Source organism: Lissotriton helveticus, chromosome 1_1 (assembly GCF_964261635.1).
Source record: "Lissotriton helveticus chromosome 1_1, aLisHel1.1, whole genome shotgun sequence".
NCBI classification, from domain to species: Eukaryota; Metazoa; Chordata; class Amphibia; order Caudata; family Salamandridae; genus Lissotriton; species Lissotriton helveticus.
The window spans coordinates 1,155,789,318-1,155,817,238 of NC_136057.1; the positions used below are offsets into that span (position 1 = coordinate 1,155,789,318).

General features: G+C 44.6%; 1 protein-coding gene across 1 annotated transcript in view; it reads right to left on the reverse strand.

Moving 5' to 3' along the window:
• Nucleotides 1-27,921, reverse strand: part of RELN (reelin) — a 1,711,021-nt gene that overhangs the window by 388,571 nt on the left and 1,294,529 nt on the right. The window contains exon 31 of the mRNA XM_078679027.1: nucleotides 3,810-3,886. Coding sequence (XP_078535153.1) covers nucleotides 3,810-3,886 — 77 coding nt within the window. The remainder of the gene's footprint in view (nucleotides 1-3,809; nucleotides 3,887-27,921) is intronic.

The following is a 27,921-nucleotide window of genomic DNA, read 5'->3' on the forward strand; positions in this document are numbered from 1 at the left end:
TCAAAGAGAAGAGCTCATAATACGTTTTACTACTTTGCAGAATGGGTGGTGTATTAAAGTATAAATTAAAGCAGTGGTATAATGTATAGCCTGCCAGTATTATAGCGTCGTAGCACTGTGGACTGTCTGGGTGCACCGGCATGCAATTCCTGGCTTTCCATTGCAGACCGTGTCATACTGTGGTAGTGTTCTGTGTATTACGTTCCGGTACGTCTCTGGCTTGGTGTTGACGCCATGTTGAACGAGCTGTGTGTGTGATTATGTAGTCAGAGAGGTCTTCGGGATGGTATTTCTCAACTGCTTACACATCTCTTACACAATCAAACTGCCGTTTGCCCATGGGAACATAAGGCCTACATGTATCAAGTTATTTTGCGTTCGCAAACAGGCCGAATCGGCCCGTTTGCGAATGCAAAAAAGGCTTTTCCAATGTACTAACCTCGATTTTGCGATTTGGTAACCTGTTACTGAATCGCAAAATGGGTTAGCAATTTGGTATTTGGAAGGGGCGTGTTTAGGGCGCCCCTTCCAAATACCCAACCGTAACAGTATGTATGAATGTTTTGCAACCAACTACCGGTTGCAAAACATTCACAGTTTACCATCAGATTCAACCTGATGGTAACCCATTCGCAAATGGGAAGGGGCCCCCAAGGGACCCCTTTCCCTTTGTGAATGGTAGCGTAAGCATTTTTAACAGCAGGCAGTGATCCCACAGACCACTGCCTGCTCTTAAAAAATGAAAAGAAAACTTATTTTTTTCTTTTAAACTCAAACCGCTTTCCTGTACGGAAACCGAGCTGCACATTTAAAAAAAAGAGTTGCTTTATTTAAAAGCAATCATGGACATGGTGGTCTGCTGACCCCAGCCGGCCACCATCCCCGTGACTTTAGCATTCCTAATGGGTCGCACCCCCTTAGGAATCTCTAAGTGAATCTCATGGAGTTTCCTACATTAGGAATAGCGATCACCTAACTGTGATTCACAGAAAATCGTAATTAGGTAATCGCAGTTCCTAATATTGATACATGTGGCCCAAAGTCTGAACCCTCTATCTGGCATACCAGTGCTGTGCTGCTGGATGTATGTGGGATCTTTTGGCTAATGAACACTCGTGGATATACGTGTGTGCCATTACATCACTGTTGAATTGATTTAGTTGGTGTTTAAGGTTGTTTAATCTATTCAAGTATCGAAAAGATGTCCCAAGAGATAAAACAGAAAACATAAGAAAAGGCGGTAGGGATGTCTTGGATTATGATTTCATTCTAAAACACATAAAGGATACATGAATTACAATACCACAATTTCAAAACAGTTCGACTATATGCAGAGAGTTTTCCCAATTCAATAATCGAAATAAAGAGACTGGAGTACTTAACTATTACAACTATTTTTGTTTACCTTAGAAGAGCCTGTTGAACTAAATCTCCACTTCTTTTTGAGGTCTCGAACATATTTGCTTGGAGTCCCAGTGATGTTAGCACTGCATAGGCTCAAAATGGTGGCCTTATAATCTGATTTATTTTGCCCAACTAAAAAACCAAGAGCTTCCGGCTCTCTTGCAGTGTTTCAGCCTATGTTTTCACGCACCAATATATGACTAACAATAGCAAACTGTGTCATCCTGACACAGGCTATGATTACATATACCACCTGTGCACCAGTATTTGTGAGGTATCCCTCTCTGGGGAAAGTACAGGCATTTGAAAATGTCTGAACTTTGCTGGAAATAGCTTAAACATCTCCTTATTACTTCTGCTCAATAATGTTTCAATAATATGAACATCTGCAGCACCCTTATGCAATGTAATCTCTATCTAGAACGGAGGCTGCACATTCCTACTGACTGCAGAACAAAGTAACAAAGGTGTTTTCTGCCTACATCAGGCCAGTCTGATCTTTGCCACCCCTCATTTGCAGATATCATATTGACAATCGACATCACAAGTCGAATAACAAGGAAGTGTAGCTCAGGCCATGAAAACCACACAGCTCAACCAAACAAGGCGTACATTCCTCAGAAGGCGTAGGACAGCTCACAGGCATGCGCCTCATGAGGCATCAATAGCTCTCGATTGCTTTACTTACTACAGAGAATTAATAGGTATAAAATGGGACTTATCTCTTAACATTTTGAAAAGCCTTCTTGAAACAGCCCAATTTTGACTTGTGGAAATACAACAACGAGCAGTACAATTTTCAACTTAGATGCAGTAGCTTTGCAAGGGTGTGAGTTTCATCACCTTTGCCGCACTACAAACCCAAATGCAAAAACAACAGTTGATGGACAGAATGCAGAACAATGGGCCTAAATCCATCATTTTTTTGCTCACTATGCCATTCCAGTTTTAACCCAGCCATATGCAAATCAGTCTTGACCATGTGCCCCATGGGAACAGTCCAGCCCGAACTGCCAAGCCAGGTCCTCTTTGGACTGGAAACAAGCATCCACGGACCGGTTTCGGGCTTTCAGCCCTCATCAGCCTGTATAGCTTGATTCCAGTGGCATGGAGAGCACGGGACTCACGTCTGAGCATACCCGTCCCACTTGGGGTGAGATCTCTGTACTGGGGTGAATGTAGGACATTGTTCTGCATTCTGTCCATCAACTGTTGTTTTTGCATTTGTCACCCCGAGTGGGACGGTTATGCTCAGATGTGGGTCCCGTGCTCTCCACGCCACTGGAGTCAAGCTATCCTGACTGAAGACGGCTGATAGCCAGAAACCGGTCCTAGGATGCTTGATTCCGGTCCAATGAAGACATGGCTTGGCAGTTCGGGCTGGACTGTTCCCATGAGGCACAGGGTCAAGGCTGATTTGCATATGGCCATGTCTGAACTGGGGTGGTGTGGTGAGCAAAAAAACGATGAATTTAGGCCCAGATCTCTGTACTGGGGTGAATGTATGAAATTGTTCTGTATTCTGTCCAGCAACTTGTTTTTGCACTACAAACCCAGGTTGTCTGCCTGAAGCAGCACACATTGACTCTGATTTTGATTAATTGACGTTTTGCAGGTGGTGCTCGTCTAAGCCCTTGAAGCTGGCTCTGTGGTGCTCCAGGCAGCCGACAGCAAGCCTGGATGTACTAAAGTAAGGGTCAAGCTGCGCTCTTCAAGAAGAGGCAATCTGTGCTCTGCACAGAGTCACAGACCAATGTCAGTTGTCGCCAGGTCGTGTTCTCCAGCACACCTATACCTGATGCAATACTGATGGGCACACAACTCAAACATCATCATTCAATTTCGAGACATCTTTTGGAGACTTGGTGAAGTGCCTATGACAGCAGGTGCGGCCACCAACACTGTAGGAAGAGACACGCTAAGCTGCAAATGTTCATATGTTGTATGGTCAACTTGAATCTAACCTGCAAGGTCCCAGGTAAGAGCGACAGGCACACAGCATGCAGGTGCCAGCAAGAAGAAAGGGTTCGAACCTCCTGTCCTTTCAAAGGGAAATCTCTGCACACTGGAGGTTCCACTTAATCCAAGATATAATGGTTAATAGGGCAGTTACTCAAGGCTGGAAGCTTCAGCAAACATTTGATTCCAGCCACTGCTTTCCATCTAATGAATTTATTTCATTAAGCAAGTCCCCGTCCACTATAATTCACATATATTATCGTTCCCAAATATTGATATAATGATTGGTGCGTTTGTCTCAGTGAGTGTGTTTAAGGCTGACATCGCAACAAGGAAAAATAATCATGAACCCTGACAAATCCACCGAACACATCAGCAAATCACTCACGCAGCAGCAAACCCCACAAAGAGACAGAGTCAACATGTCCATGGAAAGATCCTTTTACCTTCATTCCTGGTCCTCGGTCTGTTGCAGGAAGGACCGTTGTTCTTGCTTCCAATCTGTATGAAGAACTGAACTAGCCTGGAACAGAGACACATCGGATTACAAGAACGTGAAGCAGCGCCACAGCATTTTAAAGACCAGTTTATCTCCCAACCAAGATATCTTACTGACAAACAGTATGTTCAATCCATCCCTTTCAGCTAACCGCTTCACATGGCATTATATGAGGCGCCATGGCTCACGCTGGAATGGTGCAACATACGTAATTTCCTGTGATCTACGTGGACATGAATCTATGGGGCAGATTGTCTAAGTGTTGGTGACTTGAAAATACCATGTGTCTTTCTAAACATACCATTTGTAAGTGATGATAGGTCTTGCCGAACAGTGCCCTAAAACCACATTCATAAATCCTAACCACATACAACCCAGTAATGCAGCAGAGGGAATCTTTTGAGTGCCCGGGTGTTGTCTTGCCTTACTAAGGGTTGTGCTAGCTGTGTTTCGTGCTCACAATGTACCACGTTTGTATATGTGTATTATTGTAGCATCATGTTTGCACAGCGGTTCCTTTTTGCCAAAGCTGTCTAGGATGGCATCAACAACCCCAACTTACTGTTCACACTGATATAGGCCTGGCATGCGCCTATCTTGAACGCGGTGGGTGCTGCGGACACGAGATGGAGAACCAGCCCAGAAATCATTTATTACGGCCTGGATGGTACAGCCAAATGTTATTTTTCAAGTAAGTAGAACCCAGTGCAGTGCCAAGTCCTGCGCCCACTGTAATTGGCGACGTGTGCAGGTGGAGGATGCACAGTCCTCTGCAGGTGCAGGCGCGGAGGTAGTCCATGCTCTGCCAAGGCATCTGGCACTCATTTTAGAACACAATTACATTTGTGTTTGATTGTTGCTAGTGGGGTGCCAGTTGGACTCTTCTCCTTGAACATTTGCTGGATAGCGCCATCGTACATTTGAGCGAGGGATCGCTCATCACTGCGGCAGTGTGTGGCGCATCTCTGAGAAGAACAATGATTGAAAGAGCACTTGGAACTTTTAGGTTAAAAATATATATATTTAACTTCATAATCCTCTCATCTTCCTTACATTCTAACAATAGCGTGCATGACAATGACTTTTCCTGACATGAACTCCCAGGAACATTGCTGGTTTTGGAGTGACTGTCCGGGCCACTAGAACTGCATTATGCACCAAAACCCAGCTTGTGCCACCTCATGCAACTCAATCGGTCAGGCACTTTTTGCAAACCATCACGTGGGCTGTACATTACTTTCTAACCCAGGTCACTATCCTGATCTGCGGGCGTGGTATTCTTCTTATATAACACCCATGTTCATCATCTGTTTCATGATGTTGGTGTGATGCGGTCTGTTGTGTGATGTGTGCAGGGTTTGCTGCTCACAGTAGAGTGTTGTCCTACCCAGCCATGGATTTCTTGTTGATACTATGCTTTCGTGTTGTCCATGTGGTGTTGCATGGCCTTGCACGTTGAGTGTAGTCTGCCTAATTAATACAAGTGAACTGTCACAAATAAATTGCGATTCCTACCTTGGTGTGGCTTATTTGCCATGCAAGCCTCGCTCAGAGTCTTTTGCAGCCCCCTCCATCAGATTGAAAATCTCTCCCAGTTCAGGAAGATGCTCGAGGCTTTGCCCCCTATGCAATGACTGCAAGACTCGTCCCGAGAGCACGACGGTCAATGGACACCACCCATCGCAAGATGATGGGTGTAAAAACTCAATTCACAATACCACCCTGCCCAACATCCGACTCCCCTGCCCAGAACCATGGCATATGGCCTTTCCACCCCAGCCCACACCCAATTCCATCCCACTGCACAGTATTTGACCCCAACCATAGCACCCCAACCCCAATTATATACAAAAAAAAGCATTTTTTATTTTCAGGGGGCTCTGCGTGAGCTGCTTCTTTTCCAAGTTAGGGGCAAGTAGTCTCCACTGCCAGTAGATTGCTGCTGCTGGCCTCTTTGGAAGGGCGAGACAGAAGATTTTGCCCTGCAAATTACATTTCTTCAAAAAGATGCCAGGGGAGCTTGTCGCCAACTTTTCTTGCCACCACATAGTAGATGTATTCTTATGTGAATGCAGTCATTTGTAATAATGGGGAAATTCAAGGTAAAACATAAAAAAAAGACTTGGCACTCAGCCCTTTTAAGATGTGGAAACGTCGACAAAGAACAGTTCTGAAAATGTGTGCCAGAAAAGCCATCCTATGGACACTAAAGCACGTGGATCAGCACGCGGCCAGGCACTGCATCTGACCAATGGATGTTGCACCCAGGGCTGGAATAAAGGCGCTGCTAAGAATTTACTCGTGCCAGTGGGACTATGTAAACAGACCTGGCCTCAATTGAGAAAAGACACCATAGATTTCAGGAGCTTATGCTTCACTTTAAAGCAATACCACAATGTTCTTTTCTATGTCTCCTTATTAGTATTTAAATGTAAAACAATAAACTCGACTTCACAGCAATCCCTTTGAGCAGCATTTTTCTACCTTCCGCTAAAGTCGAAATTCTCGGATGGGTCCATTAGAGTAAGATTTGTCATTATCAGTGGGCTCCAAATTGGAAGTAAAAAAAATCACAAAGCTCATATCAGACACTTCCTTTCAATGACACTTCCACTTAAAATGGTTTTCTGCGGAATTATGAACTGAAAATTCCTTTATTTGTTATTAAAAAAAATAATGTTCTGGTACACATGCTATTTTGCGTAATTTGGAAGAATATTCCCAATTTCTTTTTTACTTATTCTACATTATTAAAACAGTTTAATTGTAGTAAATGTTGCCTACGGTTTGTGCTTTAAAACGCTTTGATACAAAATACACTCAGTTGTCTGACGGCTGATTTGTAAATTTACACATATTAGGGCCAAGTCTTTGAAAGATGCAGTCCCCACTTTGTCCTCATCAAAATCACCCAGATTTCCTATGTGAGGATCTTCACTAAAAGAGTCTAGTCAACTATTCCAGGAAGTTGCTGGAGAAGTCTCCTGTTCGAATGGCTAGTTCCATTTTGTGCAGAGAGTTGCATTAGCCATTGTGGATGCAAGGACACGGAAACCCCGCTTCCTACTTGTCCGTGGTTATGGTGAAGAACGGGCACCCCATGCTCGAAATGACACACTTAATACTGTGGTGAGGCTGTCGAGTGCTGCCCCACTCGAAGTTCATGACCGAGTACATATGGGTTTCTTTCCTTGATAAGATCGCATTGGTACGAAGGCAGAGGTCAACAAATTGAGAATAACTAGAGACAATCTGTGGAGCATGTTAGATTATCAAACCCCATTCGGAGTGCTGCTGCATTGTGCACCTCTAGGTAAATTGCAAACTCTCAATAGTGGAAATGGGAGAAGCACAAAAAAAATGCTGGTGTTGAATCTTTTTTAGAATCGCACAATTTAATGACCCTAAATGCATTGTGAGAAATAGCCAACCTCATTGAGAGTCCTCACCATGCTTTTAGAGTCATTACATTGCGCAATACAGTATGCCAGGAATCTAATCACTTGATGAGGACACTTAGAAATATCCAACCATTCCTTCTATAAAAGGATTTCAAAAAGGTGGTCCAAGCACTGGTCTTGCCGAGGTTAGACTACGGCAGCGCTACGCTCTGTGGCCTTCCCAAATACACCCTGGCTCCACTAAGGGCACCACTGAACGCTGCAACCAGACTGGTCACAGGTACCAAACGAAATGAGCACATTTCCCCAGTCCTAAAATCTCTCAATTGGTTTCCCTACGAAGCTCGAATTCAGTTAAAGATTGCCGTTCTGTTCCACAAAGCGCTGCATTTCAAAACTCCTAGGTACCTAGCGCAAAAGCTTCAATTATCCTGCATACGACACCCCAGTAACCCAGACACTGACATGACCCATCGCACTAGAGGATACACCTCATGACTATAAAGGCTGACCTACTGTGTCATCTGCCTGACCAGTAGACTCTGTTGTAATTCCTCCTTCATCTCCTCTACAAAGAACTCCAAACAGCAACAAAGTGATGCAAGTGCTTGGAAAAACAATAAAAATAGATTCAAATCAAACAGCAGCAGAAGATACACTTGTAAAACCTAATTTTGGTAAGTTGAAATACATGGGTAGTCATTATCATACTAATAATAATTAACCGGTATTTGTAAAGTGTGAACTAATCACCCCTAAGGGTCTCAGGATGCTGAGGCCGTCGGGGACATTAAGCGAGCTATTGCCCAAAGTCCAAGGGTGGTGGGCAGAGCTGCCGCCGGGAACCGCACCGTGAGCCCTGTGCTCTGCAGTCAGCCACCCTGGCCGCTGGGCCACACCTCTCCCTCATCTGCTGTTCTATCTCTATGCTGAGTCATATAATTTGTGAGTAAGCGAAAACAGGAATAGCCATGTTGAACAAGTTAGTTACCATCGGTGAAGCTCTTTCTGGAGGATACACTGTCTAACTTCAGATTTTCCACCTTAAGAATATCCACCAGATGCCAGGCTGGATCCGGAAAGCTTTCACAACAGTACTTCTGCATGCCGACAGATGCTGCAGTTTGACTCTGTAGTGACTCGGTTCCAGCTCAGAAGTGATGGAGCGGAGATGCATATAAGTGCCACCACTGCAAGCTGACATCAGTTTCTTTTCTGACTCTGTCCGCGACCTCAGATGCGGAGCACAACCAATCAGAGGTACCAATGTGCAGATCTCGAATTTGGGACCTTTTCAGGTGGAAAAAGAGACAATTCCACAGAACAGAGAGACGGAAGTGGCAGTGAGGAATCTGTGGTTAGATAAAGTATCCACCAGAAAGAGTGTTTTCTAAGATAAGTAAGACTACACTGGTGGAGAGACTGAGTCAGGGTGGACATAGGCATAGCAGCTGTGAGTCAACCAGAAGGTTGAAGTCAGGATAACATTTAGATCCCACTGTGGCATCACGAATGGCTTTGGAGGAAATGTGGGTTCAACCTTTTGTAAATCTCATTACAACAGGTGATTTAAACAAGGACAGTTTGTCTGGCAAAATCAAAATAGCTGAAAGGTCAGACAAATAACCTTTAATGGTGCCCACTGCAATTTCTCTCCAGGTCAAAGACAAATCAAACAATAAAACATCCATCTGTGTGGCCTGCAATGGGTCATTGTTGCGCTCTTCGCACCAGTCCACAAATTTGTCCCAGCACCTGCAGTAAGTAGACTTTGTAGAAGTCCAAGCAGCACGGATAACATCCACAACCTCAGGAGGAAGACTGAATGCCGTTAACTGCCACATCTCAGTCTCCATGTATGAAGGTGTAGATTGCACAGGCTTTGGTGCAGAAACCTACCTTGCTGCTACATAACACACATTACATAACATGTGCATTTGTAAAGAGCACATTCACTCAAGGGAATCTTGGCTCTAAATAACATATGCTTATTGTTACCTAACTCAATGGTACTCATTTTATCGACCTCAGAAGGATGAAAGGCTGAGTAGAACACTGACCACCGGTGAATGAAACTTGGGCCCTTAAAAGGGAAATAGCCCTTCACCCTTATTCGTACGTGGAGCTGGGAGGATGGATGGGTCAGTAAGGAATCTGGGCTAGATAGAGGTTCTACCAGATAAGGTGTTACCGAAGGTAAGTAACTTGTTAATCTGATAGAGACTTCTAGCTGCAGTGCACTATTCACCATGAGATGGTCTGTTTCTGCATTGCCTTTCCTTTTTTAACTCCGATGTACCCCACAATGAGTTGATTGTCAACCGGAACTCTTCGTGTGGTCAAGGTAGAGCAACAATCCTTTTTTTGAGTCCAGACATTGGAGTCTCTCCTCTTCTTCAGTGGATTGTAAAATGTAGGCAAGGTGATGGATTGGCCTACATAGAAGACAGTGGCCACCTTTGGTAGGAAGGATGTCCTAGTCCCTAGGACCAGCTTGTCTGGGCAGATGGTAAGGTACAGAGGCTGAGATGACAAAAAATGTAGCTCACTGACCCTGATAGATGCTATTGCCACTAGAAATGCTGCTTTTTTAGAGTGAGGGGCCTGATAGTGCAGTTGTGTCATGGCTCAAAAGGAGCCCAAATGAGAAAGGTTAGGACTTAATTAATGTCCCACTGAGGCATAATAAAGAGTGAAGGTGAGAACATGTGCTAGAAACCTTTCAAAAACCTATATACAATAGGGGACTCTGACAGGGATGGCTGATCTGGCAAACTGCAGAAATGCTGAGATGGAAGAAAAGTAGCCTTTTAAGGAGGCCAAAGCAGAGTCTAGAAGGGCTAGAGTAAGAAGAAACAGAAGAACCTAGGAAAGGGGTGCAGAAAGCAGGTCAACTGGCTTATCTGTACATCAGGCCACAAACTTTCTCCCAAAGGCAGGCATATACCGTCAAGGTGAAAGGACACCTGGCTGCCAAGATAAGATTGCAGACTTTGTTCAGAAGGTCAATATCTGTCAACTGTTGCTGCTCAAACTCCAAGCATGAAGGCAAAGCGTTGTGAGTTCGAGTGCTGTACCCTGCTCTATTGCTGCTTCAGAAGATGCTCCTTAAGAGGTAGCCTGATCAGAAGACCCATACACATGCTAAACCGCTCGGTATACCAGTCTCTCCATGCCCAGTCCGGAGCCACTAGAACGACTTTGGCCTAGTCATTTCTGATCTTTTCTAGAACTCTGGGCAGGAGTGATACTGGTGAATAGGCATACAGGAGGCCTGAGCTCCACTCAAGACGAAAATCGTATCGGAGCGAAAGCCACCTTGGAAACTCCAATGTGCAAAACTGCTGAAATTGCGCATTCTCGACAGAGGCGCACAGATCCAACCAAGGCCCTCCTCATTCTTGGAAGAGACCTTGTACCACCTCCGGATGGAGACATCATTCATGATCTGCAAGGTACCATCGGCTGAGCTTGTCTGGCCTGGCGTTCAGAGAACCGGCCATGTGTTGAATCACCAGGGAAATGCCCTGTTGTTCCAGCCAAGTCCAGAGACCCAGGGCCTCTTGCCAAAGAGTCCACGACCCCAACCTGCCCTGTTTGTTGCAGTACCACATGGCGGTGGTGTTGTCCGTGAACACCTGTACGAGCCTTCCCTTTATTGGCATCAAAAAGGCTTTCAGTGCCAATCGGATTGCCCGAAGCTCCAAGAGGTTGATATGGAGCTTGGCTTCTGCTAGTGACCAGAGTCCTCTGATCTCCACTTGCCCCAGATGGCCGCCCCTTCCCAGAAGGGACGCATCTGTCAGTACTGTGAGATCTGGGGAGGGAAGAGAGGGGGTCTACCCTTGAACCAATCGCGTTCTGTTAGCCACCACTGAAAGTCCCTCGCTGTGCCCTCTGAAATCTGAACCAGGTTGGTGAGATTTCCTTGATGCTGTGCCCATTGGAACTTAAGGTCCCACTGCAGAGCCCGCATGTGCCACTGTGCATGGGTCACTAGCAGGATGCAAGAGGCCATGAGTCCCAACAGTCTCGGAGTCCGACTGAATTTCCTGACCTCGCCATTCAGGAGGATAGGCCCGAAACTGCACCGTGTCCAGAATCGCTCCAATAAAAGGGAGCATCTGAGAGGGAGTCAGGGGTGACTTCGTCACATTGAAGGTGAACCCCAGTAAATGCAAAAGGTTCGCCGTAGCCTGCTTTGGGCTATCCCGCCTTCAACAACCAGCCATCGAGATAGGGGAAGACTTGAACGTCTGATCTCCGCAGATGGGCTGCGACCACCACCATCTCCTTTGTGAACACCTGAGGGGCGCTGGTGAGGACAAAGGGGAGCACCGCAAATTGAAAGTGCTCGGGCCCACCGTGAAGAGCAGGTAGAGACGATGGGCAGGCAGGATGGGAATATGAATATAAGCATCCTGCAAGTCCAGTGCTACTATCCAGTCTCCTGAGTCCAAGGCAGACAGGACATGAGCAAGAGTGAGCATCTTGAATTTCTCCTTTTTGAGGAAGTAATTGAGGGCTCTGATGTCTAGGACAGGACGACGGACTCCGTCCTTCTTTGGGACCAGAAGGTAGCGGGAATAGCAACCACTGCCTACTTCGGGCCCATGAACCCCCTCTATGGCTCCCTTGGCCAAGAGAACCTTGACTTCCTCGCGGAGTAAAGCAAAGTGATCCTCCGTCAGCTGATCGTACACTGAAGGCATAGATGGAGGAGCAGTCTCGAAGGAGAATGAATTGCCCCTTTGGAATATTTGCAACTCAACCACCTGTTTGATGCAATGTTCCACCAGTTGTGGAGATGATAGCGTACTCTGCCACTGACTGGCCGAGAGTGATCGGACTCGGAAGGTTTTGCAGTGGAGGAGGGGATCATGGCTTTGCTCGACTTTTGGTTTCCCAATCCACAGGGTCGAGGTGAACCACGTCCACAACCCGGCAGGGGTTTCTGATTTTGCAGGGTCTTCTGGCCAGAATAGGGTTGGCACGACTGATAGCCCCATCCGTAGCCATGAAAGGAGCAAAAAGCGGATGAGGCCCTAGGGGTTGTGGTGAGGCCCAAAGACTTGGCCGTGGCCTGCACGTCTTTGAAGCGCTCAAGGGCAGCATCCACCTTGTCTCCGGGAAGATGTGAGCCATCCAAGGGCATGTCCTTGAGGTTAGCCTGGAAATCCCCTGAAAAATCAGACGTTCTCAACCAGGCGGGCGACGAACGGCCACTGTCGTGTAAATCGGTCTGCCTAGAGAGTCCATCGTGTCCAAGCCACATGTGATGGCGAACTTAGCTTTGTCTCTCCTGTCTGAGATAGCTTGGGAGAGAGGAGCCCGGTCCTCCTCCGAGACTCTGGGCATCAACTGCGCAACCGTATCCCATATCGAATGGGAGTAACAGCCCAAAAGGCATGCAGTGTTTACCGACCGCAATGCCAGACTGGCGGTAGAAAACATTTTCTTTCTGAAGTTCTCCAGTTTCTTGGATTCCCTGTACGGGGGGTCAGAAGGGAAAGCGCCACAAGAAGTGGAAGCCTAGACCACTAAGCTTTGGGGGGTGGGGTGGTTGGTGAGAAAAAGTGTGTCGCCCGGTGCCGGGCAATGGCGGCAGTCGATCGTCCTATTCACAGGGGCCCGTACTGGGCCTGGACCAGGTTCCCAGAAGGACGTCTATTAAGGCCTTGTTGAAAGGCAGTAGGGATTCCGAGCTACAGACCCCAGGCTGCAGGACCTCTGTCAAGACGTTAGTCTTGACTGCCACTGTAGGAAGCTGCCGGTCAAGGAGCAGCCCTACGCACTACCATGGCAAAAAGATGCTCCCTCCTCCGTAGCCAGGGTAGGAGGGGAAAGCATGCAGAGTCTGGGGAGGTGTCCAAACCACTGGCATCACCCAGCTTCTCGTACCAGTCCACATCTGCTCCTCCTTCCAATCCTCTTCCTCCATTCCTAACCCTTCAGAATAGGGCAGGGTGAACGGCATGGAGCAGTATGGCTCCATCGGCGCCAGTCTTGGCGTTGGAGTACGCCCAACTGGTTCAGTTTTGTTGGGAATGACGATCGGGGAGGCGGTGCCGCTGGGCACCGGCGGTGCTGAGGACCTTGGCGCCAGACACAATGTCAGGGAAGGTCGCTGTGGAGGTGCGACCAGCCTCGGTCCTGACCTGGGAATGGGTCCAATCGGAGGCCGTGTCAGGAGCTGCCTCCGTCTTCTGAGCCTGCAGGGCCTAAAGGCGCACCTGCATCATAAAACTCTTTCAGCTGGATGGGGGTTGCTCCCGGCCCCAGGAAATGTGAGGGAAACACGGAGCCGACCCAGGTATCCGCTCCGCTGAGCTGGGCCTCAAATGTAGGCAAAATCAAAGCGTGCTTTGACTTCTTGTGCTTTTTGTGGGGCGTCCTACCTGACTTCGACGAAAAGGACTTCGATTCACCGGAGTGGTGCTCGAACCTTCCTCTTGACCGAGACCTGGACCGGTCTCGAGACCGACGAGGCGACGTCCGTGGTGCAGGACGTCAGGCAGCGAGAAGCTTTAGGGACCGCTCCCTTAAAGCCTTCGGCGCAATGGCCCGGCAGTCAGAGCATGACTTGGAGTCGTGGTCGCAGTACAGGTACCAGAGACAAACTAAATGGGGGTTGTGACCGACATTGCGCATGACAGGCACCACACGGCTTGAACCCCGAATTCTTCTGGCTCGACATGACTCCTAACACACCAATGAAGTTAAAAAAAGTCGAAAAATGTCTGTTAAAAAATGACAGGGGGTAGCTCTCTTCAACGAATTGGCGATGGCTGGCACGAAAAGAATAGAACTAACGTCAGCACACCGCAGTGGCGGTTATATTGACGATGCGGATGTTACGACGATGCAGGTGTACTGCTAAGAAAAATCTTCCGGATCCAGCCTGACACCTGAAGTTCTTTTTTTTTTTTTTTTTTTTTTGTGTTGAAATTGTTTATTAAGAAAATTTCAAATAAGTCACAAATGCAGACACATATGCATAGGAAGTAATGAATCACAGTATAAATGAGGAAATCATTCATAAAATATAACAAAGGAGGTATAAAACAACACATCCTCTAGTATTCATAAGGCGAAATTCAGGGTAAAAAAGAAAAGAAAAGAAAGAGAAGAGAAAGAAAGGAAAAAAGGAAAAAGAAATAAAAAGAAAAAGAAAGAGAAAGGAAGCCCCAGTGTAACAAACTAGTTGTGAAAAGAGATGGAAACAAGAAAAACGATGGGAAGCGGAAAAGAGAGAAGGAAGAGAAAGTAAGCATGTTACAAGGAAGGTGAATTTAAGAAGGAAGAGTAGTCGTAGAAGAAGAAGAAGTAGAGACAGAGTTATCATCCACTGTGGTCTCCAGGAATGGGGACCACACTTGCAGAAAAATGGAAGCTTGGTCCTGTAGACTGTAAATTATACGTTCATAAGAGGCAGTTTGTATCATTGCCACCAACCATTCCTCCTGAGAAGGAGGTAAGGGAGATTTCCAGTGACGCAATATACACATTTTTGCCGTGGCTAAAGCAGTATGGAGGAGACGGGTCTGTGGTTTAGTAAACTTGGAAAGGCCACGAAAGTCATGTAGAATTATGTTTGCAGAGGTAAAGGGTAAGGGCAATGACATAGAATGAGCCAAAGTGTTGCGTACAAAAAGCCAAAATGATCTGGTACGAGGGCACTCACATATAATGTGCGTTATGTCACAGCCGGAAGCAGAACACCTCCAACACAAAGAATGCGAAAGTAACTTAGCATGATGTAATTTGACCGGAGACCAGTGCCACTCATGAAGAATTTTAAAAATACAAAATTTAAGGCGAGCTTCACGAACACCCTTATGTAATCCTTCCAAAATGAGATCCCATTGAGTATCTGAGCATGTCACCGAGAGGCGTGTTTGCCATTTCAATTGAAGAGCTTTCGAAAGGGGATGCGAAAATAAAGGGTGCAAAAAAGTCTTATAGAGACCAGAAGTAACACCCTTAAAAGTTCCCCATGAATTCAAGTAAGATAAAATAGGAGAAGCGGACAATAGTTCAGGTGGGCAACTTAGATGTTTTGTGATAGCTTGCTGAAGATGAGAATATTTACAGGATTGAGTGGGCGGTAAATGAAATTCCTCATTTAGTTGGGAAAAGGATTTAAAATCGTCACCATGGAACAGTTGTTCCAGGGAATGAATACCAGCGTCCTGCCATAAAGGCCAGGATACAGTTCGACCTCGAACTCGAATAGCCGAATTAGACCATATAGGAGCATGAAAGTGAAGCCGCGAATTAGATTTAAGGAGACAGTTATTTTTTTTGTCAAGACTTAAACATGGCGGATAGGATAGGATTTTTGGGGTCAAGAGAACTGGAACCCTTGCCATATAAAAGGGATAAACCAGGGCCAGAAGCCAATAAATGGCGTTCAAGTGGCACCCATTGAGGGACGTCCTTAGACTTAGGTAAAAAGAAAGAAAGATGAGAAAGATGAAGGGCAAGGGAATAGTGCTCGATAGAGGGAAGACCCAAACCTCCCTGCAATTGGTGGGATTTTAATTTTGCTAAGGTGAGACGCGGTTTAACTGTACCCCATATAAAAAAATTAATTTTGGAATCAATGGACCGAAGAGTAGCCAAAGGAATAGTCAAAGGAAGCATACCCAGAACATAAAGAAAACGCGGTAAGGTGACCATCTTAATCGCCTGGACCCGTCCCCAAAGGGATAAACCCAGGGCTTTCCATTTCTCGAAGTCCCTTTGCATTTGCGCAATCAAGGGAGTTAAATTGTCCATGACAACGTTATCCAATCCCCTATTGAGGAGTATTCCTAAATACTTAAGCCGAGAAGGTTGCCAGTGAAATGGAAAACCAGAGATTGCATCTTTGGTAGTACCAAGGGACATAGGTAAGGCTTCGCTTTTGTCCCAGTTTATCTTATAGCCAGAAAAAGAAGAAAAATCATCAATGACACGGAGGAGAGCAGGGAGAGATCGCGGAAGATTAGTAAGTGTAAGAAGAATATCGTCCGCATATAAATAAATTTTCGAATAACCAATTGGAAGAGGAACACCCACCACATCAGCCGATTGACGAATTGCAGCAGCCAGAGGTTCCATAGCCAAAAGGAAAAGAAGAGGGGAGAGTGGACAACCTTGACGGGTACCCCGCCGAATAGGAAATGGAGTAGAGAGAAAACCTCCACAGTTAACTTGGGCAGATGGCCTATCGTAAAGTAGTCGTACTTTGGCTATGAACTGATCACCTAATCCAAATTTTTGCATTATGGTAAAGAGATAGTCCCACTCAATACGATCAAATGCTTTTTCAGCATCTAAAGAAAGAAGGAGGGCATCATCTGCAAAATTTTTAGCGGACCATAGGGCATGGGAGAGAGTACGTAAATGATTGCGGGAGGAACGACCGGGAACAAAACCTACTTGGTAATTATGAATTAAGGAAGGCAAAACCCTGCGGAGTCGTGATGCTAGGATGCTGGCAAGAATCTTAACATCAGAATTTAAAAGGGATATAGGGCGATAACTACTACATAATAGAGGATCCTTGCCAGGTTTTGGTAAGACTGCTATGATGGCTTTATTAGAGATAGAACCAAGAGAAGACTCCTCCACGGCTTCCTCAAAGGCAGCATGAAGGGTATCAAGCATACTCTGACCAGTCCATTTAAAAAATTCAGGAGGGAAACCATCATCTCCCGGAGCTTTATGGTACGGTAAGGAAGATATGGCTGAAGAAATTTCCTCCTTCGTGATAGTTCCCTCAAGTAGAGCCCTGCCATCATCGGAGAGCCGTGGAAGATGAACGTCATCCAGAAATTTAGACATCACTATCCTATCTACCTGAGTGCCTGGGGAGTATAGAGACCTATAAAATGAGGCGAATTCCTCAACTATCTCTTGTGGTCGAGTAAGAATATCCCCACCACTTGATCTTATTGCTGGAATCGCCATAGCGGCCTCTCTCTGGCGCAACTGCGCAGCCAATAACCGACCAGCTTTTTCTCCTTGTTCATAATGACGGCCCTTCATTTTTTGTAAGGCGTATTCCGCCTTAGAGGTAAAAAGAGTATTGAGAGACATACGCGCTTGTTCTAATAACTTTCGGTTTTGTAGAGATGGTTGCGAAATATATAATTGAGAGAGTCGGCGAATATCGTTTTCTAGTTCAGTCTGCTTGGCAGCGTTCTTTTTATTATTAAGAGCAGCGTCTCGCATAATTTGGCCTCTAATGGTTGCCTTAGCAGCTGCCCAAACCGTTCGTTTAGAGGAAACCGAGTCTGCATTATTGAGAAGGTAATCACGTAAGTGGGATTGCAAAAGAAGTTTACCCGCTGGTGTTTTATATTTGTTGATATTCAAACGCCACGATTTGCGCCCCGGATTCATAAGACCCAAATCTAGAGACAAAAGGACAGGAGAATGATCAGAAATAGCTGCTTCTAAAATCTTAGAATCAGTAACCAGTCGGACTGAATCTTGCGAAAGAAGAAAGTAATCAAGACGCGAAAACATACCGTGGGTAGAAGAAAAAAACGTATATTCTTTATCCTGTGGATGACTTAGTCTCCAGTGGTCAACAAGACCAGTGTCAGCAAGGATGTCCCCTAAAATGGCTCTGTCAGAAGCGTTGATAGTGTCAATGCAACCTGTTCTGTCAAGAGCAGGATCCAGTGCTAAATTCCAATCACCACCAATGAGAAATTGAGAAGCATTGATTTCCGTAAGAAGACGATTTAGTCGAAGGAAAAATTGTTTTTTGGAACCAAGCGGAGCGTATACAGAACCAAGACAGAGGAAGGAATTACCAAGTTTCAACTTAACAAAAACATAACGACCTTCCGGATCCGACCATGTCTTTAAAATTGTGAAAGGAAGTGACTTCCGAAATAGAATGGCGACTCCGCATTTACGAATAGGGTTAGGATTGGTGGGATCAGGTTTAGAGACTGAACTATGGATGACTTTACCCACCCAATCTCTGCTGAGCTTACTAGACTCAATATCATCCAAATGAGTCTCCTGCAATAGAGCCACATCCACATGCTTAGAATGTAAATAGGAAAGAACTTTCTTACGTTTTATGTAGTGGGTGAGGCCGTGAACATTCCAAGAAACCACAGACAATGGATGGATAGAAGGCATAATAATAGGATTAAGTTAACAATAAATGAGGAAAAGTAGAGAGAAAAAGGAGAAATGGTACTCTGGGAGGGAAAAAGAAGAAGAAAAGAAGGAAAAAGAAAAGGAAAATTAAGTAAGAACAGTAGGAGAGAAGAGCAACCTGGACTGTTAACTACGGGTCTGGGTACACTTAGAGCAACGCCGGGGGGAACCAGACCCCCTCCAAGGAAAGAAGAATGGGGACCTATAGGATAAATTGTAACATGAAATACATAAAGCAGAAGAGAATAAAATATCATCATAAAAGTCTGGACCAACTCCTGAACGTCTCCACAGGAGTCTGTCACGGAATGTAATAAGAAGGATAACCAACACTTCAAAACCCCCAGGGTCCTAAAAATGACATGGGAAGGACATGAAAAGAGTGAAAAGAAGCAAGAAGGACAAAGCAAAGGGGAGATAAGATACAAACAGGAATGAGGGACATACCAACATTGTCATTAAAAAAGAGGGAAAGAGATAGAAAGTAGAGGAAAAGGAGGGAAAAACCCCCCGGAAAGTCATGCAACAGAGAAGAAACAAAGAAAAATGATCAAACACAATTTTAAACCAAGAAAACAGTAAAACAAAGAACATCAACCGAAATAATGAATACATGAAACAAATGATGAGAGGCGTAGCAAGAATAACAACACCATAACTAGGGGAGTGAACAGGAGGAGAAAGATCTCTTGTGGGATGGGGAACAGTCTTATAGTATATAATAAGCAAAACCTGAAATAATTAAATCACATATTATTAGTAAATATAGAAGAACAATAAGGTACAGAATACCATATAGGACACTAAGGAGAGTGAATCTAATATACCATGCAGAAAGATCTGTAGCGAGTAGAAAATAACAATAGAGCATGAAGCAACATATAAGAACAACAACACCATGCAGTAAAATCTCAGTGAGCTAAGCGAGCAACAAAAGCATTATGAACAATAAACACTGCTATAAACTTTTAAAAGAAGAAAAAGTAATAAAGCATTCCAACATTAAAAGAATTCAGTCAGCATCAAATGGCGTCTTAAGAGGCGATCTAGACCCATCATGCAGTGTTAGGGAGTGTCAGTGGACAAAGCATGAAGCAGAACAATATCAACAACATGGGCGGCCATCAACTCACGAAAAAAGAAAATCAGTAGAACACAAAAAGGAATTCAGTCGGCCTCAGAGGGATTTTTAAGAGTAAACCACATAGTAGTAGTAAATATAGAAGAACAATAGAGCACAGAGTACTATAAAGAATACTAAAGAGAATAAATCTTATTATACCATGCGTTAAAAGCTGGTTGAGCTAAATGAACAGTGAAAGCATTATGAATAATAAACAATGCTATAGACTTATAGGGTAAGAAAAAGCAATTAAACATTAAAGCATTGAAAAGAGTTCAGTCAGCATCAGAGGGTGTCTTAAGAGGCGATCTGGACTTGTCCCTTTGCTGTGTATTGGTGTGAGAAGAGACAGAACGTAGAGCTGAATCCTTGCCATCCTGAGAGCGAGACAGACGAGTGAAATCTCTGCCACGTTGTCTAGATTCAGAAGAGGTGTGTGATTGAGACGATAAAGGATTCAGAGATGAGGAGTTGGACTGAGAGGGTTGAGCATAAGAAGAAGACTGCGTTTCCATATCTTCGGACCTGATGTCATTCAGAAACTGTTGTAGAAGTGCAGGATCATAAAAGTCTTTGGATTCTCCATTCCTAGTAATACGAAAACGCGCAGGCTCAAATAAACCATATTTGATGTCCATTTGACGCAATTGGGGTCGCATGGAAAGAAATGCCTTTCTTCGTTCATTCGTTTCTTTAGAGAAATCAGCAGCCATATGGATGGTATGACCCTGAAACAGGAAGGAACCATGAGTACGAGCCAATGATAGAATCTGTCTGGTTTGTTCATGTCTAAGGAAGCAAGCAATGATAGGTCTAGGTCTTGCAGAAGAGCCAGAACGTGGCGGACCCAATCTGTGAGCACGTTGGAGCTCAAGAGGAGGAGTAAAAGAGAGTCCAGTCAGAGTGGGAAGGGCATCACAAAGAAAGGACTTCATGTCTTGCTTCTCAACATTTTCAGGAAAACCAAAAAAACGGATATTGTCCCTACGACTGCGATCTTCCAAATCGATGATCTTGCTGTGTAGGAAAAGTAAGTCTTGTTCTGAACCCTGAACAGAATCCAGACGACCCTCTATGTCCATTATTTTAGAGTCAATGACATCAATCCTGGAATGAAAAGTAGAAAGTTCTGCCCTGATAGACTTAGTTTCTGCTGTCAATGAAGTCATGGCAATATCCAGACCCTCTAATCGCCGATTGACCCCAGAAAGTTCTTGCAAAATACGTTGCATAGTGTCAGATAAGGATTTGTCACTCTGAGGCAATGCAGCTTGCGATGAAGGAGATGACGCAGAACCATTACCTTTAACTGCCACAGGAGAGGGTTGTTTTATCACATCAGTGAAAAGTGGTTGTTTAGGTCCACGACTACCATTTCTACTGTTAGACATGACCGTTTACCTTTTCAATGGGGGTCTGCAGTAGCGAATGGAGGAGATATTGAAATATGAGGCAATGATGAAGCCGGGAATATAGCAAATAACGATGAGGCAATAAGGTGTACGTAGCAATAAAATAACCAATACTAACAGCAGACAGGTAACTCCTGAAATCGGAAAATTATGACAACATTGCCATAGAAAGGCGAATAATATGTCACAAAATCAATGAAATATCAGAGTAACCAATTTTTGCGTACGTAAACTACCTCATAAGCAGAGCATGTAAAGACAGTAGATGGTTGCAGAGAAAAACAAAGCGCACAATAGAAAATAGTAACTGTAAATGTGAGTTCAGTCGTTAATATTTTCCTCCGTCTGCTTCTCTTTGGACTAGTGTAATTGGTAAGGTACCATTTTAGGAGAATAAGGCAGAGAATAAAAGTAGTCAAACGGAGAAGGTCAAGTCAATCTGACCCAAAGGACACTTGTGGTCTAGAGAGCAGTTAAACAAAAGGTGGAAAACCAACTGGTGAGGGGACGAAATGGATCAGTACTGCTGCATGTAAATCTGACAGTAGTATTATGTCTGCCCCTTCAAATAATAGTAATTGCTGGTTTCCATATGTAATGACAAATATTAAAAGTAATTAAATGTTGTCATGAAAGAACCAGCGTGCCAGACTTTTAGGTTCTTGTCATTTCTGTCGAGGTGTCTTTTCCCCATGGAAAAAGCATTAATTGCAGCTGCTGAGGAATGGTAATATAAAAGGAACCTGAGGAGGGCGCTGTTGACTGCTCACATTGGCAATAGAGTGGTGAAGAAGCAGCTTGCAGCGTTTCTGAAGCGTCTGAGGAGGCGCGGCCCTGATATGAAGGAGGCGCGGCCCTGTGGTAGTTCAGGCGCCGCCTTGGCTGAAGAGAGGCGCGGCCACAAAAGCGCGCGAATGCCGAGGCGTACGCTGTGGGAGCCGGCCGCCTCACCGTCACTTCGCTATCATGGGAATAGGAGCCGCTCCCCAGAGAAGAAGAACACCGCTGGAATCCTCACGAGTCCCGGAACACTGCCATGAGGGAAAGGACGTCCCGCTCCAGCAGGCAAGTCATAAAAGCTCGTCGGGGTCCGTCCCTCGGCGGAGCTCACTTAGCAGGCGGCCATCTTCCTACGTGGCCAGACCACGCCCCCGACACCTGAAGTTCAAAGGTAAGGAATCTGTGGCTAGATGTCTCTATCAGACAATCATCTTTAATGGTAAAATCGGATTTTAAGTCATAATTCTGAAAATGCCACTTTTAGAAAGTTTTGATTTTCTTGTCCTAACCATTTGTGCCTTCTGCCAGTATCCGGTACAACATCAATGAGATTATCTTAGTTGTTGGCCTTTGTGTATTCCTTTCAGACAGTGAAACAAAAGTGGACTAGGAGCTGGCAGGATGCGCCATTCTGCCATGGTAGTTAAGACGGAGTGTTTCCTGCCCCACTTAAATTTCAAAGGGCTGCACCCAGCACACACACAAAGGATCTTGACACCAGTCTTTTTACCCGAGATTATTTGTAGCCTTGGCAAAGGAAGGAAAGAACTTTCCAGAACCAGAGGTGGGGGTAGTATTAGTATAGGGAGTCTCCCAACCTCAAAGTCTGACACCCGGTATATATATTTTACTTCTTGAAACCACTTATCAGATCACCCCTGGACTTGTGGAAGACTCACAAGAAGGACTGCTCTGCTGCCCTGCTGGTGGAAGTACTACCCTGCTGCCTAAGGAAGGAATCCTGGGCCTGCTCCTTGAACCCGGGACCACAGAGTGACTCCAAGTGCTAGCTGGCTGGTCTCCTGTGTGAGCTAAAGGGACACAATAAGCTCCAGAGTTCTGTCCTGTATTTGCCCAGCGGACTAGACTCAACTGGACGTGCCTGTGCCCTGCTGCTGGTGCCTGCTCGAGTGAATACTGATCCCAAAGACGTGTCCCCACCCCCAGATCCTGGACCCCTGGCTGGCATCAGAGTGTACTCGTCTTTGCCCAAATGAGAGTTTGCACAAAATCGATGAAACTCGATGCAGGAACCTGCATTGCAGCACCTAGCAGCTAGCAGCTTCTGATCGACATCCTCATCGAAAATGATGCAGCTTAACGCAACTAGATGCAGGACATTGATTCACAGCCCCTCGCAGATCATGTCAGGCGGTCTCATTAGAACTGATGCAGCACAATGCAAATCGGTGCAGGACCCTGCAACGTAGCACCTCACAGCTCATGATTAGTGGCCTCATCGCAACTTAGACAACTCAACACAACGTAAGGCAGAGCCTCACATCTCAGCCCTGGTACAACCCGGTACATTGTCCAGAGGGCTGTACTCAGTCTTGTACTCGGCCGGTGCTGTATAACGGTTGGCCAGGACTTGTAACTTTGTCCCGGTCCAGCATGACCAGATAACCATAGTTGGCACTTAACACTTTTTTGCTCTACTTTTATTTAAGACTTTGAAATTGCATTGAAATCTCCTGTTCTATGGATTGGATTTTTAGCGTTCTGGTATAATTTTATTTATTGAAATATATTCTATTTTTCTAAATTGCTGTGGAATTTTTTGTGTGTTGTATTTTCACTTTATTACTGTTTGTGGGCTGCATTAATACTTTACACATTGTCTTTAAGTTGAACCTGACTGCTTTTATGCCAAGCTACCAGAGGGTTAAGCACAGGTTCTTTAGTGACTTTTGTGGTTCACCCTGACTAGGATTGTGGTTGTAGCTTGAAGACGGTTTTCACACACCTCAACCAAAAACCACAATTCGCACAGCAGTCCACATTACAACTAGAGAGATATAAGAAGAGTAGAGACCCCATGATCAATATCCAGTAATAATCCTGGGTCTGAACCTACGTTCTCCAGAGAAGCCCTTAAAGAATCTACCTGTGGAAACAAAAATGTCTTTACACTGTGCTTGACTCTAAAGAGTGGGTGGAGTGCCACAGAATCAGTCAGACCTCTTGCCACCAGTTTTCATCTACATTCTGCTCAGGCAAGACATTGCTAGCTACCGTGCCCTGGACAGCAAAACCTGTAGAATACACATCCACTCCCGTGTGCTGCAAAGGGGAACATATGATACTGCTCTTTCAAGTCCTGGTAGGGATTCTGTGTTTTAAATGAAGGGCATGTTGGTCGCTCAAAGACATCCTCAATAAAAAAACGTGAAAACAGACGGCTGTGGCCTCTAACACTGCATTGTTATTATGAGGACAATCTGTTGACAGGCAATTTGAGGACTCTTTTCAGGCTCTACTAGTCTGTGGCTTGAGCATGTCTGTATAGGTGTGAAATGTTTAATCATTTAGGGCCAGATGTAGGTAATTCCTATTTACCGACTCTTAAATACCGACTCATACCGAATCGGTATTTAAGAGTCGGTAAATAGGAAGGAGGCAGATGTAGGTAAATAATTACCGAATCTGTAAGAGTCGGTATTTACCGATTCTGTAATTACAGAATCGGTATTTGCCATTGATTCCTATAGGTCTTGAAGCCCATAGGAATCACTGGCAAATACCGATTATGTAATTACAGAATCGGTAAAAATACCGAATTGCCAAGGGGGACAGGGTGTCACTTTGACACCCTGTAGCACCCCAGTTTTTGCCTTGTGCGCAACGTGACACACATACATGCCCTTAGGGCATGTATGTGTGCCACATGGCACTGTTTAAAAAGCAAAAAACATGCTTTTTAAATGGTTTTCTTAATTTACCACCAACTACTAGTGATGAAGCAAGATTTCGCATATTACGCGACTTGCTTAAATCAAGAACCTCGAATCACATTATAATCCTATAATTCAATCCATACGTTTTACTAATTTCCTTTTATTTTGGATATGCATGTATCTTAGTGATGCTTGCCTATGTGTTTACTAATACGAATAACTCGTGTCCCTAAAATGGCCGCCGCTTGAGGGTTTGCTTCTGCGCATGCGTTAGTCACACTCACGTGACGTGACGTAGTTGCAGTTCTGGTGGGAAAATGTGCGCATGCGTGCTTGCATCTAAAATGGCTGTTGGTGTTCTAACGTGGTGAAGCTTGTGCAGATGCTCTCGTGTTATTGTCTGTTGCACTAATTATAATGCCTTAGTATAATTTTTCAATTTAAGGAATATAAAGTAGCTACTCATAATATGCAGTGAATTCATTTATTTCTATGTTTTAATTTGTTTTCGCTTACTTTTCATGTACCGCGGTATTGAGGGTCTGATGCAAGGCTCAAGACTCCATATTAAGAGGATAGTCTGCGCATGACCGAATTCTGGCAGTGGCATTGACCAAGTGCCAATTGAAGGTCTCTGCCAAAACGTGCCTGGGAAGATGCACCTTCACCCAGCCGGAGAAGCTAAAAAATGTTACATTCGAAACAAATGTAATTTTTCCTATTGTATTCTGAAGAATCGGTCATGGGAACCCCAAATTCAATAGGCGGTTCCAAAATATGCAAAACTCAGCTTGTAGACGTAAATTGTGATTGGTGTGTTGAACTATCCTACTTGGGGACCAATCGAAATTGGGGATTCTGACACTTGCAACATTTGGGGGGTGGTACACTGATCCGAAAACAGTATAACTAGCCTTGGATTAGCTAGAGATTTTGTCCGACTTGTCTGAATAGCTGACCTGTCACTGACCCAACGCACTCAATAGGTGACTGAATACAGAGCGCTGCGGAGCACTCTGTCCGAATTTGACCATAGACTCTAAAGGTTTTACTAAACCTTAAGTGCTGGCGGAGCACTTTGCTGGGGAGTTCGCTAACCCAAACGGGGTTCTGACTGATAGCTGCAGAGAGGGTGGAGCGCAGGCGTTGCTTCCGAACTGCGGGTGCTGGTCGTGCCTTGGTGGTCCTGTCCTGATCCTAATCTGGTTTTTCTGTCCTGTCCTGGGGTGTCCAATCTGCACCTGCTGTCCCATAGATGACTGTCCTTCCTTGGGTATTTCCTGTCCTTGACTGATCCATGGCCACGGTTGGTCTGCACACCTTTCTAGGTAAATATAGTGCGAAAACTCTATACTGCACCTTCTATTTTCCTGTCTTTGCTTTAATAAAGAAATTTCTTTGCATACGTTAATTTTCCATGCTTTCCGCAAACCTACTATAAAAGTCAATACAGTATATTTTCTTTAGCATGTCCCTATGTTTCCTTACCTTTAGAACACATTCTCTCCATACTGTTTATGAATAATTAAATATGGTATATAATTTTCTCCTGCAATCTGATTTGGACGTAATAATGCTAGAACTATAGCGTGTTCCACTTTTTCCCCCTCCTATAGATGTATAGGATTTCCAATCTTTTTACTTTGAAGTAGTCTCTAAACAGTAAAATTCTAGTTTGTGATCTATTTCCGAAAATCTATTTAGCATATCGCTTCGTTATTACTTTCCTATAGACTCCTAAATGGTTGCCTTAGTTTTCTTTTTATATGGTTATGTGCTCTTCATTATTCTGATTATAGATTGCCTTCTCGTTGTAAATTGCATACTCACAGAATCTGATTTCTAAGATAAACTTTTAAAACTTCCCAGTAGTCTGTGGTTATTTGATGAATACAGAAGAAATAAAAGTCGGTATTTGTATTTTTGTCTGCCTTTTCTTTTACAGCTAGCTCCCTGATCCATTGTGGTCATAGGTACCCGTAACGGTGGATTGGTAAGTTGGGTACAATAGACATAAATAGGAAGGAACCAGGGTTACTGGTAGTAGAGTTGTTAGGTCACCCGATTAATGTATATGATAAATTGGGAAAATATGGGCCTGGTATGTGTATGGTGAAAATTATTGGCGGGGTGACCTGCGATCTCTATCAGTAATTTTCTGGTAGCAGAGTTATGGTTAGGGACTAGTTAAAGTTAGGTAGGACTAGTTAAGCTAGATAGGGTGGATGCTGCTAATATTCTTGCTGCTACAAGGGTAAACAGTTTGTGTGAATTGATCAATCACGTGAAATGTTTGCTTTGAAAAATTATGAAATGTTTTAAATTGTTTTTCTTATTATTGTACTGATATATGTATTAACCCACTCGTTAGTAAAGTGTTTATATGTTTGTTGGGAATCCCCGGGGAATTGAATAGCGAGTGGTGAAGAGAATCCACTTTGCTTTGAGGTCACTGGCCTAAGGAAAGTTAGTGCAGGTTAGGCAGAACTGGAAGCACTAACTAGGGTTTTTCTGAATAAATGTTTGAATAAATGATAGCGACGAGATCACAGGCAAAACCTCTATTGTGATATAACCTAGTAAGGGTCACACCGGAAGGAGTAGCAGGTCCGTCGGAGCTTGGGTGATAGCAAAGGGGTTCACTGGTGAAACTTTAGGCTCTATATATATCCCGAAAAAAAGTGGATGAGTCGAAGAAGTAGCAGGTTCCCTAATGCTTGAGTGAAGGGTAGGCAGAAGAGATCTATCCGTAGTGTGTGAAAAGTAAATAGAAGTAGTTTTACTTGTAGTGAAACAAAACTTTTCTGTCTAGACACTTGGGTACAGTGGCGAATGTGTATTCGTTTGTAAAATAACAAAGCACTTGCACTTTTAGAGAGAAATTAAGTTTCCGTTACCTTGTGAGGGAGGGAGTCAGTTGCGGAGCTGCTCTGACGTCACTCTGTGCCGCGCTGGGATTGGTAGACGCAGCGGGTGTGTAGCGGAGCTGGAATTGTAAAGGAGGGGTGAGTGCCGAAGCGTGAGAACCTGTCTCGCGAAAGGCCGCGCACCCATTGGTCGAGATTATTTGAAACCGTGCACTTCATTGGTTGCACGAAAATAAAAAACGCACTTGGATTGGAAGTGATTTGTAAACAGAGTCACTAGCAGAAATCGTATGTGGCACTCGTATAGACCGCATACTAGACCTGATCCACGACATTTAGGGTTTGAGAACGATCAGTGGAAAGGGCATAAAACCGATATTATGTACGGAAATAAGAGAAAACTATCCCTT